The sequence below is a fragment of the Xenopus laevis genome, chromosome 8L (genome assembly GCF_017654675.1).
Source record: "Xenopus laevis strain J_2021 chromosome 8L, Xenopus_laevis_v10.1, whole genome shotgun sequence".
Classification (NCBI taxonomy): domain Eukaryota; kingdom Metazoa; phylum Chordata; class Amphibia; order Anura; family Pipidae; genus Xenopus; species Xenopus laevis.
The window spans coordinates 95,159,155-95,177,274 of record NC_054385.1 but is presented as its reverse complement, the minus strand read 5'-3'; the positions used below and the strand labels follow the sequence as shown (position 1 = coordinate 95,177,274).

The following is an 18,120-nucleotide window of genomic DNA, read 5'->3' as shown; positions in this document are numbered from 1 at the left end:
AACCACAAAATGCTACTTTTTAAAGAAAAGCATTTATTTATGTGTGTGTCTGGCCGGGTCCCCCCTTCAGCTGGATTCGTGCCCCTTGAGCTGCGCATGGCTTGCATAAAAAAATCTTCCAAGGGTACTGCACACACTTATAGTTCAGCCACATACCCTGGTGCTCCCAGAAGTTAAACAATATAGATAAGTAAATGCTGGTGCACACAGGGATTTTTTTCTTCAGGATATATCTTAATTCAATCTTGAATTGAATAAAGATATATCCTTGAGGGAAAAAAAGAAAAAGTCCCTGTGTGCACCAGCATTTAATATATATATATGTGTATATATATATATATGGGTTCTCTGCTAATTATCCTGTTTTAAACTTTACTGCTTAAGCAACTACTTTAACTATGAGGTCGTTGGAATAATTTTATAAGAATAGTAGAAATGTAGACATTGGGGTTGAAATGAATGGGCTTTACTTCTGCTAAGGCTTTTAAAAAAATTACAGCATAGAGGATAACCAAGCAAATTAAGCAATCCTGGCTTGGGGCATACTATTTGTACTTGTATAAACACTGGCCTAAGAACAGAACAGATGCTGGTGATTAATGGAATATTTTCTACTTAAACCAATGTTGTTTGTGTAATACCTCAGGCTTCTGTCATTGGGCCACTTTTTTTCATATTTATAAATAACCTTGAAGCACTTGTTGTAAGTAATGTTTCTATGAGCTGAAACTAAATTGTACTAAACATAAGATCCATGCTTAATATTAATGCAAATACTGGATCCATTATCCAGGAACTCATTACACACAAAAGCTCTATATGTATGCAAATCCATATGCCTTAGTGGCCTTTAGAAACAATCTTTATTTTTGACTGATTTCCATTTTTTTCTTGAATTATAAGACTAAAATAAATCTCTGCTGACAGCAAAAGTAATATTGGGTACTTTTTATGTTTAAATAATTGTTAGCTGTTAGATATGGTACGTGCCGTAGGGTACGAAACACGTGAGGTGGGCCAAGTGGGGCCAGTATGTATCAAAAACTTTTTAATGTGATTATTAATAAATAACTTATTTTTACTACAAAAAAAAGCCTTGGGACATATATCTTTTTGATATAATTTGTGCATTGTAATTTGGTTACAGACTGTGCAACAGTAGACAGAGTTCTCTAGCTTGATCAGAGAAGTATCTGCTAAAACTAGAGTAAAAAAAACTCTAAAAATAGAGAAGAGGTTTCTTCTATTTGTCTATTAGGTTATCCGCAGAGTCCAAACTAGTAACATTTTTTTGTAATTCATACAAAGAGACATTGATTCAAGGATGGAAAGCATTGCTTCCACTCTTAATTAATGCCTGGAAGACTTTGAATATTCAAGTGGAATTTTGGGTGCCATTTTACAGGAAGGGTTTTGTTAAACTGGCCAAAGCAATAAAATATCTAGCTAGATTAAAAAAAAGGGGTGGAATGTTTAAGAATTTGGTTTCTCTAGAGAGCAGACACTTGCAAAATGATATGCTAATTATATGAGAAGGGATTACAAGACAATCACTGGGACCTTTTTTCTACCAGAAATCTGCATTGGATATTACCCCAGAGGGCACCACAGAATTGGACTGACCTGCCAGAATATAACAAATTGCCTCGATAATAAATTTAGCTGTAGCAAGCAATGCCAGTCAGCAGTAGGAAGGTCACCAAGTATTGTCCTGTATTAAAGTGGTATAGATTCACAGACAATGCAGTGCAGTTTTGGTCTACAGTGTTCCAAATGAAATAGAGAATGTCTGGAGAAGAGTAACTAATAACTAAGCTAATAAAGGGTATGGAAGATCTCCGTAATGATTTAAATCTATGTTAGAGTTGTTTAAATTATATAAAGGATTGATAGCTGGTGATTACAATAAGAGGACTGTACAACAAACGTGTCTGCCTTGTACACCTGTAGATCCTTCCACATGATTTAAGAACAAAATGAGAATTGTGAAGTTGTGGAATTCCCTCCCTCAAAACGATATGCAAGAAGATACATCAGGGACTGATCCAACTGCCCTTTAAGATCAGGAAACTGGGTTTTTTCACCCTACTCTGGATTTGTGGATCAACTCATTAGGTAGCATTTACATGGGCAGACACATGAATTTTTTTTCAGTCTCAATTGCTATATCCTGTAGCTATGCAAATATATATGAATGTTTATTTATATTCATGTTGCAAATTATGTTTTCCTTCTATGGACTTCAGGCAGCATCCACCAATATAGACTTAATTTTTCTGAGTTAATCAGTAAACAATACATGAATTGTCACTGCAAGCTTTAGGGGCCTTAAGGTGGCCATACACGGAGAGATCGCCAAACGAGCGGATCTCTCCCCGATATACCCACCATGAGGTGGGCAATATCGGGCTGATCCGATCGCGGGCCCTAGAACCACATCAACGAACAGATGCGGACGCGATCCGATGGGGTTTTAGCCCCGTCCGATCGACATCTGGCCGACTTTTGGCCAGATATCGATCAGGGAAGCCTGTCGGAGGACCCAATACACGAGCCAATAAGCTGCCGACAGCTTTTAACGGCCCGTGTATGGCCACCTTTACACACGGCATTTTTCTGTGTGTTTCAGGAGCAGGTTTGAGAGCACCTAAGCAAACAAGCTGATTGATTCCATTGTTATTCTTCTTTATTGCATCCACAAGCTTTCATATCTACATTTAAGCATTGTTTCAATCAATAGCTTTTTAAAAAAAAAAAAAAAAAAAAAAAAATCACAATATTTTGCATTCTATTAATTTGATACATGGCCTGGATATAGTCAAATATGACATGCATATTGAACTGACTGCACTTATATTGAAAACAAAAGTATATAAAAGCAATATATGTGTATTGAGGAGTTCAGCATGAATTTCAGTAGACTCACATTCAAATGCCTTTGTATCAGGACCCTTATGGTGCTTACTTATTGTTGTTTACACCTTAATTTGCCATGCAGCATGTATTTCTGAATGCCGCTAAATTGCAAACACATGATCAGATTATTTTGTTCTTGGGTAATTGCTTATCATCTTTAAAGAAGCTTGATAAATAATAGGGGCACAAACTGTTCTTTGCATTCTCCACACAGTTACCAGAGGAATATTTTATTCACACAAAAATGCATAGTTGCATGTGCAATATTATAGTATTGACATTTTTACTTTATACCAGCTGTTACTCTACAATTCCAAGCAACCTCACTGTGGCTCGTTTTTCATGGAAGTTAGTGATCAAGCTAGGATTCTCCCCTTACATATTATAATGGTGAACAGTGTTTGGGCCCAATCCCCTTTAGGCTCAGATAAACCAATGAATACACTAACCCAGAAGCAATTTAATGTGAGACTTCATTGGGACCCTGCTATCTACACTAAGCCACACATAACATTAAGCACTGGTCTTCTACACTATGTGCCCATATTGGTTATGTTACACATACTACTTGCAGCCAATGATGTCAATAAGAAGGAACTACCGTGTTGTGCCAGATGGTGCACCATGGATAGCAACACTACATGATTCAATTTGCCAATAATAATATAGTCTGTGGCTATTTCTGTGTTGCTTCTTTTATACTACAAGAGACCTTCATCCTGCATTTTTACCTACAATGACCCACCACCTGCACCTATTCCAAGCAAGCTTTACCCACAGAAAAAGAAATTACATTAAAAGAAGGCCAGCGGGAAGCCAGAAAAGGAAAGCAGAATTCTTTGCCAGACCTGACTTAAAGGTGATTCTACTCCCCAGTCTGTATAATCTTTACTAGGCTTCTAATACCCACCATATACTGTGGGTTACTAACCTGCAGCAGCACTCCAACTCCCATCAGAGAGATGATTGGAGCGATGGTTTAACATTATCTCAAGGGTCACTGTTCTATTTCCAGTTCAGTAAAATGACTCAAGGATCTGCAACATGCAACTCTCTCTTACTGAACAACTGTAATTATTACTATTAGAAGCTGGAAGTTTTAGTTCAGAGCTGCTGGTTTTGGATCACTAGACTACACCCATGTAATTCATTAGGGAAAAAAGACTTCCTATAAAGCATCACATTTGCACAAGAAGGAATCTGCATATCCACAAAGAGCAGTGTATACACGTGTCATTTCACAGTTGTAATAAAACAAACATCATTTAGAGGACAGCATGCCTTAGATTCCAATGCACGGTAATCACTACAGGGTGTTAGACAGCTGACTGATAGCAGTGGGATTGCAGGAATTTCATTCTCTTTTGCAAAAGTGTTTTTAAATATCCCAGTGTCTGAGCAGTCCGATTCAAAATTCATCTTCTGAGCTGTCAGCTAAGAGCATTACTCTGTCTTGCATGCTGTTAAATTCTCTCTGCTGGAGAAAAGAATGGAAAAGAGTGAGGGTCCTGGGAGATGTTGGAAACAGAGCATGGCATGGGTACATGAAAATAAAGTGGAAGAACCAAGAAAGAAGGGGAGCAAAAAGATTAAAATCTGGAGTAGGGGAATTGAAACCAAAAGGAGGGAAAACTAAAAAAATGATTCAAATTAATGGCAAAGACATCCTTAGAGGATAATTACCTTGAAATTTGCATTCTGCAATATGTAGACAAAGCTACTGCAATGTAATTTACTTTGTGACTTTATATTTTACTCTTTTGAATTCAGCGTTTCCTACTGCAGCTAGTTTGAAGCAGTCTCCAGAGAAATAACAGAGTAATGTGTGGAGAAAATATATGAAGTATATTCAACACAGATATACAGAGAAGCAACATCACATGCATATCCTATACTTTACAATAAGGTCTATACCAGCTTGCGTATATCTAGTGATTTATTATACTGACCAAAACACTTGGCATGGAAGTGTATTTAAAAGTATAGTCTTTACACACAGCCTCATTGCCAGGGACCAGGCAATTATCATACTAGTCAATATAAGGACAATTACCAGCCTCTTGTTGCCCAACCACTGAATTAGAAATCGTGGGTGGCAAAATGCTGGCAAGAGCTCATAAACTAGTCCTAGATAAAAGACAATTGACACACTTTTTCCTGTTATACTATTTGGCCTTCTAAAACAGTAAATATTTCTAAATGTCTTTGAGACCTGCTTCTCAATAACATTTTCCTTTTAACCAAAGGATTGCTATTAGGGCTCCCATGTGCTTCTTTCTACCTTTCTTTTATGCTGTTTGAAGCCATTTCTCCTGCGGCGATTCATGATCTTTATGCTGTACAGAGCTCCAAGGATTAAAAGTGCTCCGGCTACGCCGACTCCTACTGGTACGAGCATCCCAGACATGTATCCTGCCTGAATAGAAATTAGAAATACATATTTATAACACTTGCAGTGTCTTTGTCACATACACACACACACACTTCTGATCAGTTTTTTGTTCTATTACCCTTATGTTATTCCAAAATAAGTGACCTAAGTATCATGTTTCATTTCATTAATCTGATTTGTCTGTATAACATTTGTGTAAGTTGAATATGGTCAGTTTCTTTACTTATTCATACTCAAAAAACTGAAATTAAGATGAGAAAACATTTACCTGAAAACAATGCTTAAAGGAAAACTATACCCCCAAACAATGTAGGTCTCTATAAAAAGATATTGCATAAAACAGCTCATATGTAAAATCCTGCTTCATGTAAATAAACCATTTTCATAATAATATACTTTTCTAGTAGTATGTGCCATTGGGTAATGATAAATAGAAAATTGCCATTTTAAAAAATAAGGGCCGCCCCCTGGGATCATAGGATTCACTGTATTCACAAACATACCAACAAACCATACATGTTAGGTCACATGAGCCAATTAACAGAGTTGTGTCTTTTGCTTCCACACTTCTTCCTGTTACAGTTAGAGTTGTAGTATTTCTGGTCAGGTGATCTCTGAGGCAGCACACAGACCATCACGAAATGGTGGCTCAAGGCAAGAGATGTAAAAGGACAATATTTACTTAAATATATATTCCAGTTTGGTGAGATTCTTTAATATGCCACTTAATATGATATGAACTATCTGTTGCTTAAGTGTTCATTTTGGGGGTGTAGTTTTCCTTTAATAACGCACAGAATCAGTGTTGCTTCAAAGAGAAAGAAAGGCTAAAATTAAGTAAGCTTTATCAGAAAGGTCTATATAAATACACCAGTAAACCCTTAAAGTAATGCTGCTCTGAGTCCTCTGTTAAAAGAAACGCATCATTTCTTTCCTTCTATTGTGTATACATGGGCTTCTGTATCAGACTTCCTGTTCTGAGCATAAACCTCCAGGGCCTGAGCATGCTCAGTTTGCTCCCTTCCCTGCTGTAATGTCATCCGAGCGCTATGAGTGAGCAGGGAGAGACTCAGGTAGGAAGTGATGTCACACCAAGCTAATATGGCAGCTAATCTATTGCCAATAAATTGCTTTGGTAGCTTTCCTTCTCCTTTAACAGTGTTGTAGTCACAGGCGTCATCTTCTTTTAGGACTTTCGGTGCATGCGCAGTTGTCGTCAAATGTAAGATTGCTCCAACTGTGCGTGCGCCGATATGCCACTCTCTTCCTGAAGATTACCGAAGTGAAGAAGATGGCGCCTGTGAACTTGGATGCCCTGAATCTGCACCGAGGGGTAAGTAAAAAGTTAGGGGCATTTACCAGGGGTAGCAGCTAGACTGGGGGGAGCAGGGAGGGGGTCTATGTAGGGTAGGGTTTTTTTAATTAAGGGGTTAGCTCTCCTTTAAGGATCCAAGAAATGTACATGTGCTTTATCAGCAAATTAGGTAAAATGACCAAAGCCTCTAGAATATACAGGCTGCGGGGCTAATGTCTTAACCTAATCTATACATTCTGTTTTCTGTTTAGCCATGCAAAATACATCTGAGCCAGTAACTTTTTTGAAGGGATACACTGGTTCTCATCCATTATTGTAAAATTTGTATGTGAACCCAAAATATACTGGACAACTGCATGCACAGTTTTAAACTCTGCTCAGATTTGAATATGCAAATTAGCGTTTTATTTGTGTTTGGTGCTACGTTTTTGGCCAAATGCTTGTGGAGGATTCAGTATTCAGCAGTATGCAAAAATGATGGGTTTGGTGAATGCTCCGTTTTAGCACTGCATGAGGATTTTATAGTTTTTTAAGACTCCTACTAAATCCGCATGCTGCACAGCTAGCTAACAAATAATTTAAATCAGGGGTGTCTATTTTCCAAGACCACTTCTTTACAAATGTAAACATATCTAAAGGAATTGTTCAGTATAAAAATACTGGGTAAATAGGCTGTGCAAAATAAAAAATGTTTTCATTATAGTTAGGCAAAAATATAATGTATAAAGCCTGGAGTAACTGGATGCCTAACATAATTGCCAGAACACTTCCTGCCTTGCAGCTCTCTTGGTTTCCACTGATTGGTTACAAAGCAGTAACCAATCAGTCACTTGAGGGGGGCACACTGGTCATAGCTGTTTGCTTTTGAATCTGAGCTAAATGCTGAGGCTCAATTGCAAAATCACTGAACAGTTATGTCCCATGTGCCCCCCCCCCCCCACAAGTCACAGCTGAAAAGGAAGGAAGTAGTGTTCTGTTATGTTAGACATCCAGTCACTCCAGCCTTTATACATTGTTGGCTAACTAAATAAAAAACATTTTTTATTTTGTACAGCCTATCTATTTACTCAGTTTTTACTTTTACACTGAACTGTTCCTTTAATTTACATCCTGTTTGGAGTAAATGCAGTTAGTTAAGTGTATTCTGTCGAGTGCATTACTATATTGGTGGCTGTGTAGCAAACATTTAATAGTGTTTGTAATTTATGTGCTTGGTTCTCCAAATTTTTCAACTTTCAAAAAATTTTGTATTAAATAAAAGTTCTGTACGAACAAGATACAGTCAAAGCTAAAACTAACATTTATAATAAATATTTAATATGTAATATTTTAATACAATCTAATTAGACAAAATTCTGTTACTCAATTAAAAGTTTCTTCTACTTGGAAGGATCTCCTTGGCTCTACTGATGTATGTCAAAAACATCATATACTGATAAATTATTTATCAGTTTGACAGTGCTTGTAGATATCAAGATCAGCACCGGACAGCGCCCTTATTCCTATCCGTTTCCCAGTGCTCATTTAAAGCCAAGATCAGCACTGGACAGTGCCCTTGTGCCTATCACTTTCCCAGTAGTGATGGGCAAATTTATTTGTCAGGCATGGATTTGTGGCAAACTTCTGCACTTTGCAGACTGTGAATGTTTTTGCAAAAATTTGCTGTGGAAAAATTTGCAGTGACCAAAAAAATTGTTTGGCAAAACAGGACAGATTCTACCATCACTATTTCCCTAGTGCTCATATAAAGCCAAGATCAGCAACAGACAGTGCACTTGTGCCTGTTGTCCCCTGCAAGGATGCCACTGCCACCCACAGGATCCAGCCCAACTCACTTGACCTTCAAAATTTTCTTCCAGATTACATAACTGCATTATTTAAAGACTCCTTCATTCTTGCAATATATAAATACATACATATACAGTTCAAACTTTTTTTCCAATAAAGTATGTGATGTGATAGGTAATTTTACCCCTTTAAATTTTTACCAAGAGAAAAGCCACAATACTTTAATATAAAGCAGGAAGAGATTAGCAATGCTTAACTGTACAACTACATTAACTAGTATAAAATTCTGAATAAATGGCTTACAGCTCAAATGTACTGACACTGCAGGATACGGTTGAGCAAACAAGTTTCTATGAAGGTATGGCAGCAGGGCAATGTGTAAGCCATAGTCAGAGTAATAGAATCTGACACCCCCTACTATAGTACATCTGGCGCTCAATCAACATTTAAGTGCAATTCGAGGCTTAAATTGGAAAACCAGATAGCAGTAGCAGTAAACAGGGAGTCTGAATTGTGAGATAAGTACCAGGGAGGCGGAAGATGCTAGAAAGGCAAAGAAGTGTACCATGCTGGCAAAAAATTACAGCAGCGGGTTTCAGAACATCAGTGGGCAGCTTATGGAATTACATAGCAGTACATTTTATTCCTCTACCCCCAAGAGGCTAGTTTCCAGTGAAAATAGGTATAAATATATACTTTTATAAGTTGTAGGGTTTCCAAACTTTTTGTATTTTAACTGTATGAGGTCCATAGCTGGAACCTGTACATTCATATTTGATATAGTATATGTAGCATATTTCTATTGGTCTACGTCCGTGTAATGAGGTCTTTTTCTGATGGATGTAAATGTTTAATTGGTCAACACCCCTTTAAAAGGAATGTACCAAGGGGGGGCCTTTAGCCTATGTAATAAGTGCACACTTCAGGCACGAAGCGCATGAGTCCTATGTATGATCTAATAAAGCTTTTTTAATTTTATACATTTTGACTACCACTTTACTTTTTGATGGCCTCTCTCCACATCCAAAATCTCTACATGTTATTTATCCCTCCACTCTCCAGAAGTTCATGATGTGCCTGATGCATCTATGGACACACTGCACCTGACCATGAGCACAAACTCTGATATACACATGAACCAAACAGAAGATATATCTATTAATAATCTCTAAATTATACAGAAAGAATAAAGTAATTGTCTTTTGTTTACTTAGAATATAATTTCTCCACATCATTAACATGTTTATAAAGCTCCAGCATATTCTACATGGATGTCTATTTGCATTTGTATGTACACGTTGCCATATATCTGTGGAAGTCTCCATAGATTTCAGTGACAACTCCTGTTGGAATAATATCTGCGGATGATGACAGTGCTGGGCCCAAACCATGAAAAACAGTCCAAGGCATTATTCGCCATCTATCAATCTTTACACATGATGTCCACTGTATGTAAGTGACCAAAGAAATCCGCAGGCATGGCCAAGTTCTCTTACACAAAATAACACCCCTTAGTGGTCATTTAGTAAGTACGTACTTTTGCACTTTAAACCTCGCACCAGATAAAAATCCAGTATAATGTGCAGAATGTGGGGCAGGGTGTAAATGTTCAAACGCGATGGCAGTTTGCATCTGCTTCTGTTTCTTTGCACTTTGCAGCCTCCCCTTCAATTTGTAAGTAAAGCTTCATTTACTGAAATTTATCAAATTGGGCACAATATGCCCCCAAACCTAATGCTTTTTGTGCAATCACAGACAATCCTGCATTTATATTTTTCTTTTACTTTATTATAAATGGACTTGGGGACAACTGGTAAAATTACTGCATGACTATTGACACCTCTTCATGGAGCCAATTAATTGCCCATGCTAGATTACAAATCTATAATTTACTAAGGGGCCCATTTACTTAGTTCGAGTGAAGGAATAGAGGAAAAATAGTTTGACTTTTGAATTTTTTTTGGGCTACTTCGACCATCGAATGGGCTACTTCGACCTTCGAATCGAACGATTCGAACTTAAATAGTTCGACTATTCGATAGTCGAAGTACTGTCTCTTTAAAAAATTCTTCGACCCCCTAGTTCGCCACCTAAAACCTATCGAGTCCAATGTTAGCCTATAGGGAAGGTCCCCGTAGGCTTCGTAACAATTTTCTGATCGAAAGAATATCCTTCGATCGATGGATTAAAATCCTTTGAATCGTTGGATTCGAAGGATTTAATCATTCGATCGAACGACTATTCCTTCGATCGTAGTAATAGTGGTAAATCCTTTGACCTCGATATTCAAAGTCGAAGGATTTTACTTAGACGGTCGAATATCGAGGGTTAATTAACCGTCGATATTCGACCCTAGGTAAATGTGCCCCTAAATGTTTGTTTTTACTTTGAGTTTGATTTTTATGAAATTCCTGTGCAGGCTCCATAATGAAAAAGACTTCCTCTTAACACCACAACAATTGTGTAATTTGCTGCTCCCATGATCAATGCTGCACTATGACAAGGCATTTCCTACAGAGTCCAGCAGAAGGGATCAGTTGCCTGCGAGCGACTCTATGTAGATTAATCTGCAGTGCAGCAAAATTAACGTCTCTCATTCAATTATAAAACACAGTTTGGCAGGGACTCCAAGTAAATACCAAGCTCTTGTTTCTGCCAACAACAAAAGCCTGAAATCTGATGCACCACTTATTCTGCTTTATCATCTCTTTCTACATTCAGCACAGGGGATTTCAAATTAATGGCTGTGCAGTAAAACTATGGGGTTATGGAAAAAAACGGAAATAGGAAATTCATATTCAGAAAATCTTATGTACAAAAATATTATTCCTTCAACATATGTTTTTTTTTGTCTGAGTTTACACCATGGCTATTAAATACTTGCTCCTGTATCAAATACTGTCTGTCTACAGGAGAATGTATTACAGTTTTTGCACTCTTGCACACAACTGCAAAGATGGATAAAAGTATCTATAGACATATTACTTCTAAATGGAATGTGTACCATTGATTAATATGGGAGTACTAATTAATACATTTTTAAACTAGATTTACGCCACCTACTTTTATATTCATCTTGCTCATTATTTAAAATGTATATAAAAAGATGGAAACAATACTAATGGGGTAGTTTACCTTTAAATTAACTTGTCATAATATATAAAGGGATTCTGAGGAAATTTGCAAATGATCTTAATTTTTTTTATGGTTTTTGAATCCAGCAGCTGTCTGATTGATACTGTAAAATTCACCCTTGCAAAGTGGCAGAATCAGAGACTAAAATATGAATATGAGAGGCCCTGTGCTGAAATATAAGTAATAAAAAAATAACTAACAGTAAAAGTGTAACTTTATAGAGCAATGGCTTTTAGTCTTCTTTTTTAGAAGCTGGAAAGAAGTTGAAGAAAGAGGCATATTATTCAAAAACTATAAAATGTAAGACCCCTGGGAAAAACTGAAAGAACTGGGCATACTCAAAGTTACCTAAACATGAACTTTATTAAACTGAAAACATTTCAAAGAATAAAACATTCTATAGCATACTATAAATTAATCTAAAAAAGAACTACCTCTTTAATTTGATCTTAAAAGGGACCTCTCACCCTAATAAATAATTCTAAATCCTATTTTATCATATTAATTACACTATATAAAGTATTTTTAATCTTGTTTCCTTTGGTCTGGGAATTCATAATTATAGCAAGCAGACAGGAGCCATTTTTTTATTAAGACAAGCCTTACATCATCGCAAAATCTTGTATGTGCACCAGAATGTGCAACCTGGTGTCCATCCCCATGCACTGGTTACACAATTAAATGATAAATAGAGAGGGGGAATGTGACATCCAGTAAGTGCTGAATGTGAGTGTAAATGCCTGCTCTCCCGCTGGGAATGTGACATCCAGTAAGTGCTGAATGTGAGTGTAAATGCCTGCTCTCCCGCTATGCCTAAGGCATAGAGGAGGGGCAGACAATATTTGATTTTACAACATCTATGAATGCTTTAATAAAAAAATAATTTGATTTAATGTTTACTTTGAAAATTAATTTTATTATACAGTTTTCTATGTCTGGGTGACGGATATGCTTTAAAAACTGCAGTAAATGTGTATCTAATTTTTATTTAAGTTTTGTCTTCCTGTAAATGCAAATTACTGATGCCCAGCTGGATTCTATTTTTTTGTATTGAGTCTAGGACTACCATTTTTTTTAACCACATCATCATAAGAAAATAAAATCTTATAATTAACCAATTAAATAAAAATTGTCAGGAATGTGGTAATGTTTGATATTCTTGATTTGCCTGGAATATGTCATTATTATGAATAATGAAAAAATGGAATGAAACGCTTACCTTGTCTTTCAGCTTTTCCATCCAGCTTCTCACTACAATGAAAAACAAGACATAATTACTGTGAGTATTACTGCCTATTCTTCTATAATATTTGCACATAGTTCATATCTTTTTGTAATAGGTGTGTTCTGTTAAGCGAACCATTTAAAACATGTTATATCGGTCTGCATGGTTACTCGTTGAAATGATGTTGAGCACAGACATTTGCTTGCTTTTAATGGTTGGCAGCATATTGTCTTCTTTGCAGTGTGCATTACAACCAGGTACCCCTTACTGGACAGCAAGCACAGTAACATATTCTCCCTCTGCATCAAACATTGCAGCAGTTTGGAGAGGCCACAACACAAACACTAGGCGAAAGTAAAGGTTACTGCAGGACACTGGAGAAAAACAGAGTTTGGAAGGGCAAACAAAAACAGGCATAATTAGTAGGCGCAGGAAAATCTGCACAAATAAAGGGGAGGGCAGGGGTGACGAACAGCAGTGGGCCTAGGGGTGACCGCTATGTTAATCTGGCCCTGATGATTAGACTTAAGGAAACATGAGAAAAAAAGGGAATGAGTGAGAAAATAAACATGGATGTATGGAAAAACAGGAAAGAAATGTAGTAGTAGTAGTAGCAGCAGCAACAACAGTAGTAGTAGAAATATAGAGTAGAATAATGGCCAAACTTCCATATGGCTGTACCACCCTCACGTCTGTATCTTTAATATTGGTTTCATGACTTTAAATATAGGTGTTGGTCTTGGAAATCTCTCTCCTATAAAAGCTACAGCACTACAGCAGGAGGATGGCAGATAATGCCACTTAAAGTGGATGTAAAGGCAAAAAATGAAAACCCATTTTTTACTTTCTTTAATGAAAAAGAGATCTATCTCCAATATACTTTAATTAAAAAATTTGTAGTTTTTATAATACACCTGACTGTATGCAGTGAAATTCCCCCTACGTTTTACTTGCTCTGACAGCTGCGGATAGGAAACTTCAGACGGTCCCTAACTGCTCTGCAGGAAAACAATCATACTTTCAGGTGGCAGAAGGTTGCCCCCCCACCTTACTTCTCAGAACTCAAGCAGCTTTGTTTGTTTCCCTGTAGAGCAGCCGGCGACCGTGTAGAGATTTGTATCCACAGTCCCAGTGCAGTTTGCGTATTCTTATTATTAATCAGTCTTGCTGTATCAGCTACTATAGCAGAAATTATTTGACTTGTGGTGTCTTGATAATTTATGACAATCTGTAAGCATAACCTCCCAACAGATGTCCAGACCACACTGAGCATGTGCTTGGTCTTTGTTTAACATAGTTACAAGATGATGACCCCCTGCGGGCCAACTTTGAAAGCATAAATCATTTCTTTAATTAGGCTTCTGGTGCAGTAAGTTCATGTTTATGTTTAGTATGCAAAATACAGCATTTCTAGCATTATTCTGTTTTAGACATTAGTTCCCCTTTTATACTCTTTGTCTTCTGTTGTCCTCTCTTTAGTCGTACATTCTCCAATCTCAGCTGCTTTTTGCTATTCTCTGCCCTGCTTTTCTCCCAGGAAAGCTGATGTGTCTCCCACAAGGGCTGACTTCATCATTTCAGTAAATAGGAAATTTGATTCAGTTAATAAACCTTTTTTGTTTTTGGCAGCCATAAGGCCTTACATAAAATATATCAAAGTTGATGTTAATATTTAATATTGCAGTAATGCTTTCTTTATGAATAATATCCTTAGGAGGCCCAAAACCTTTAAATACATATGTTACACAGTGCTCATTATGGAATACAGTTTCCAATGTGTAAACAGAAAGGAGAATTTTTGGAGGATATAAGCGGTAGCTGCCTAAGGGTAAAAATGTTTTTGGTTTGTCTGTAAGAGACTGTGGGGATGATTAACTAAGATACAAAATTGCACTAGAGCAGTTTTTCATAACAACCAATTATTGCGTTCATTGTCTAACTGAAAATAGATTGACCAAAATGAATTGGTTGCTTTGGACAACTGCACTGGTGTAATTTAGCATTTATGGTAATAAATGAGCCCTTGTAAGATAAGTATTTCTTGTTTTACATCTCCTATTTTAAACGTATGACTCTCCAGTTGTCGTTAAACGACATCTCAACAAATGCTTAGCCCGCCTATCTTTTTGCCAACTGCTAGTTAGCTATTATATAGCCATTCTAAAGTATTTATGCAGAAAAACACAAGTATTAATTGTAAATAGGCAGGGCACCATGGCCAGACACAAAATATCCCCCTCCTCCATCGCTCACATACTTGACCAATCCTGCTCACAACTGCCCATTCCAACCAGCATCAGTGAGGACTTAATGTCTCATCCAGCCCCCAGTGTAGATGCTGCAATTAAACATGGAAATGGGGCAAGATTTTATTACTTTGTCTGGACCAACTCAAATAAATAGGATTTATTTGAACAGAAAGGTGAACTTGATAGATATGTATGGTTTCTCAACCGTAACTACTATTTTACTATATCTCATAGAACACATATGGTTCATATTTCCGAGATAGGTATATGCACATTTTTCTTATTAGCAGGTCACATTCTATAACCCCAGCAAAACTGCACTTTACATAAGGCATATTAATGTTTTGTAACATACTGTATTTTTGTCTCAGGCAACAATAATTTTGTTCTTGTTCTGCACCTGGAGGTAATTATGTAATTAAGCAGTTCCAATCCACAATTATATATACATTAATGACATTAGAGTTGTGTCTTTCAAATCTTTTACTATTATGCCGCATGAATTCAAATTTTACCCAGAATCAACTACAAAAGAAAACAGAGGGTGTGCAGACTTACTAGCTAGGGAACCCAGCTGCCAGATCTTTCCTGTGCCATTTGTAAAGGAACTGTATGATTATGATCACATATTACAAACATAGTTTCACAATAGCTAAAATGACTTGAAAATCACAAAATCACAAATAGACACCCTACATGTAGCCTACGGGGGGCACAGCTGCCACCTGTTCCTGGTTCTTGTTTGTTTTTTTGCTTTTACTACTTGCCTCAGAGAATTTTTGCCTCTGGAATTGTCTTTCAAACTCAACAATTCTACAGATGGTTTAAAATTCCTAAAAGGAGAGCTCAAATATATAGGAACATACTTGTCCAAGTGTGAAATAAATTTAAAAAGATCTATTCAACCAACTTTACATATGGGTTTGTAATTATTTGAATAAATCTTAGAATCTGCTCCTTCTGTAAGGTAGGTAGAAAATGGGTAAAAAATGAGTAAAAAGCCTGTAACACAGAGTCATATCTTCATAATAATTCCCAGTAGGGATGCACCGAATCCACTATTTTGGATTCGGCCTAACCCCCGAATCCTTCGTGAAAGATTCAACCGAATACCGGACCGAATCCGAACCCTAATTTGCATATTCAAATTAGGGGTTGGAAGAAAACATTTTTTACTTCCTTGTTTTGTGACAAAAAGTCACGTGATTTCCCTCTCCGCCCCTAATTTGAATACGCAAATTAGAATTCGGTTCGGCCGGGCAGAAGGATTCGCCCGAATCCGAATCCTGCTGAAAAAGGCAGAATCCTGGCCGAATCTCAAACCGAATACTGGATTCGGTGCATCCCTAATTCCCAGTATGCTGCACTATAGATACCACTGCACTATTTACAGGAACAGTTTACTTCCATATTCAGACACTATTAAACCCAATTTTCTTAATCTGCACTTAGTTATATACATTGCCTGTAAGAAGAATGCATGTTCTTTGTAAAAGAAAATAGGCTAATTCCAGCTACACATAAAAGTTAGGTTAGTAACTGACTGGGATTCAGCTGAAATGTTAATGCTTTGCCAGGTATAATCTGAACTCTGACTTTAAAGCAAAGGAAAAATTAAAATGAGTTTTCAGAAGATCTTAGCCTTTTTTACAGGGTAGGGTATAGGTTGAGTATAGGCCCATAGGAATGAGTCTGAAATGCAGAGACCTGTACCTCTCTTATGAGAACAGGGCTGTCTGTGTTCCGCAGCATTGTATTCATGAGGAGCAGTACTTGGGCATCCTCTTTCAGGATTTTCTATAAGCTCAAGATGCAGCATGTTCCTGTACTTACAGCTTGTCTATATCCCTTTTGGGCTCCATGACTTTCACCCATTGCTATTTAATGAGGCCTTCTATGTTTTTGGGGATTTAGCTCAAATCTCAATATACAAGTCAGAATTTTTATTCTGTTCCAAAATTATCCCATGTACGTAAAGATAAGTAAGCCTTTCATTTTTAATCCCCTAAAATTACTCTAAACCGCCTCCAGAAATGCATAACAGAATAACAAGACCTCAAAAAAATTGCCTACTGGGCATGCTTACTTCATCTGCTCCAATGGAAATCAATCAGGAACGTGCAGTAGGCACCTCTTTAAGGTCTTTAAGGGGCGGGGCTTTACACCAGACAAGGAAGTAGCGAAAGAGCTGCAGTTTAGCTGCTTCTATCAGAGAAACAAAATAAAACTAAATGGAGGGAGAAAAGTATGTTATTCTGGGAGCTGTTTGGAGTAATTTCAGAGAGAGAAAAAAAAACAAAGGTTTACTTATTGTTTAAGCAGAATCTTCCATTGAAACTGGAACAGGCTTGATAGTCCTAACATGAATACTGAGTGAAGTCTGAAACATCTCTGTCCTACAATAAGGATCTGCTTAGCCTTGAAGATTTTCCCAGAAGTGATCGATGCATTGCTTTAATAGTCTTGTCTGACTCACACCGCTGAACATCTCAGGCTGTAGGTTATACGTTATAGTTACATAGCATATTAATTCACATCTTCCTAGCAGTATTCATTTTTCAGTTTAAATGAGTTTACATTTAAAGAGTAATGGGCAGGAGAAGAAAGCCTGACATTGAACAATACTCTAGAGCCAGATCATTTCTTGCTATCAGAAAGTTTCATTAAATGGATACTGTCATGGAAAAACATGTTTTTTTCCCAAAACACATCAGTTAATAGTGTTGCTCCAGTAAAATTCTGGATGGAACTACTTTCTGGCAGGCTGTTATTTCTCCTACTTAATGTAACTGAATCAGTGTCAATGGGACTTGGCTTTTACTATTAAGTGCTGTTCTCAGATCTTCCAGGGAGCTGTTACATTGTATTAGGGAGCTGCTATATTGTTACCTTCCCACTGTTCTGTTGTTAGACTGCTGGAGGGGGGAAAGGGAGGGGGGATATTACTCCAACTTGCAGTACAGCAGTAAAGAGTGATTGAAGTTTATCAGAGCACAAATCACATGACTGGAGGCAGCTGGGAAATTGACAATATGTCTAGCCCCATATCAGATTTCAAAATTGAATATAACAAAATCTGTTTGCTCTTTTGAAAAATGGA

General features: G+C 37.1%; 1 protein-coding gene across 2 annotated transcripts in view; it reads right to left on the bottom strand.

Moving 5' to 3' along the window:
* Positions 1–2,753: 2,753 nt before the first annotated feature.
* The window catches only part of armh4.L (armadillo-like helical domain containing 4 L homeolog), a 74,873-nt gene continuing 59,506 nt past the window's right edge, over positions 2,754–18,120 (bottom strand). For both annotated transcript variants that reach the window (XM_018230735.2, XM_018230738.2), the window contains exons 6-8: positions 12,766–12,797; positions 5,198–5,332; positions 2,754–4,393 (exon numbers count right to left, since the gene is read on the bottom strand). In XM_018230735.2, the coding sequence (XP_018086224.1) occupies positions 4,325–4,393; positions 5,198–5,332; positions 12,766–12,797 (236 nt within the window). In that variant the 3' untranslated portion in view covers positions 2,754–4,324. The remainder of the gene's footprint in view (positions 4,394–5,197; positions 5,333–12,765; positions 12,798–18,120) is intronic.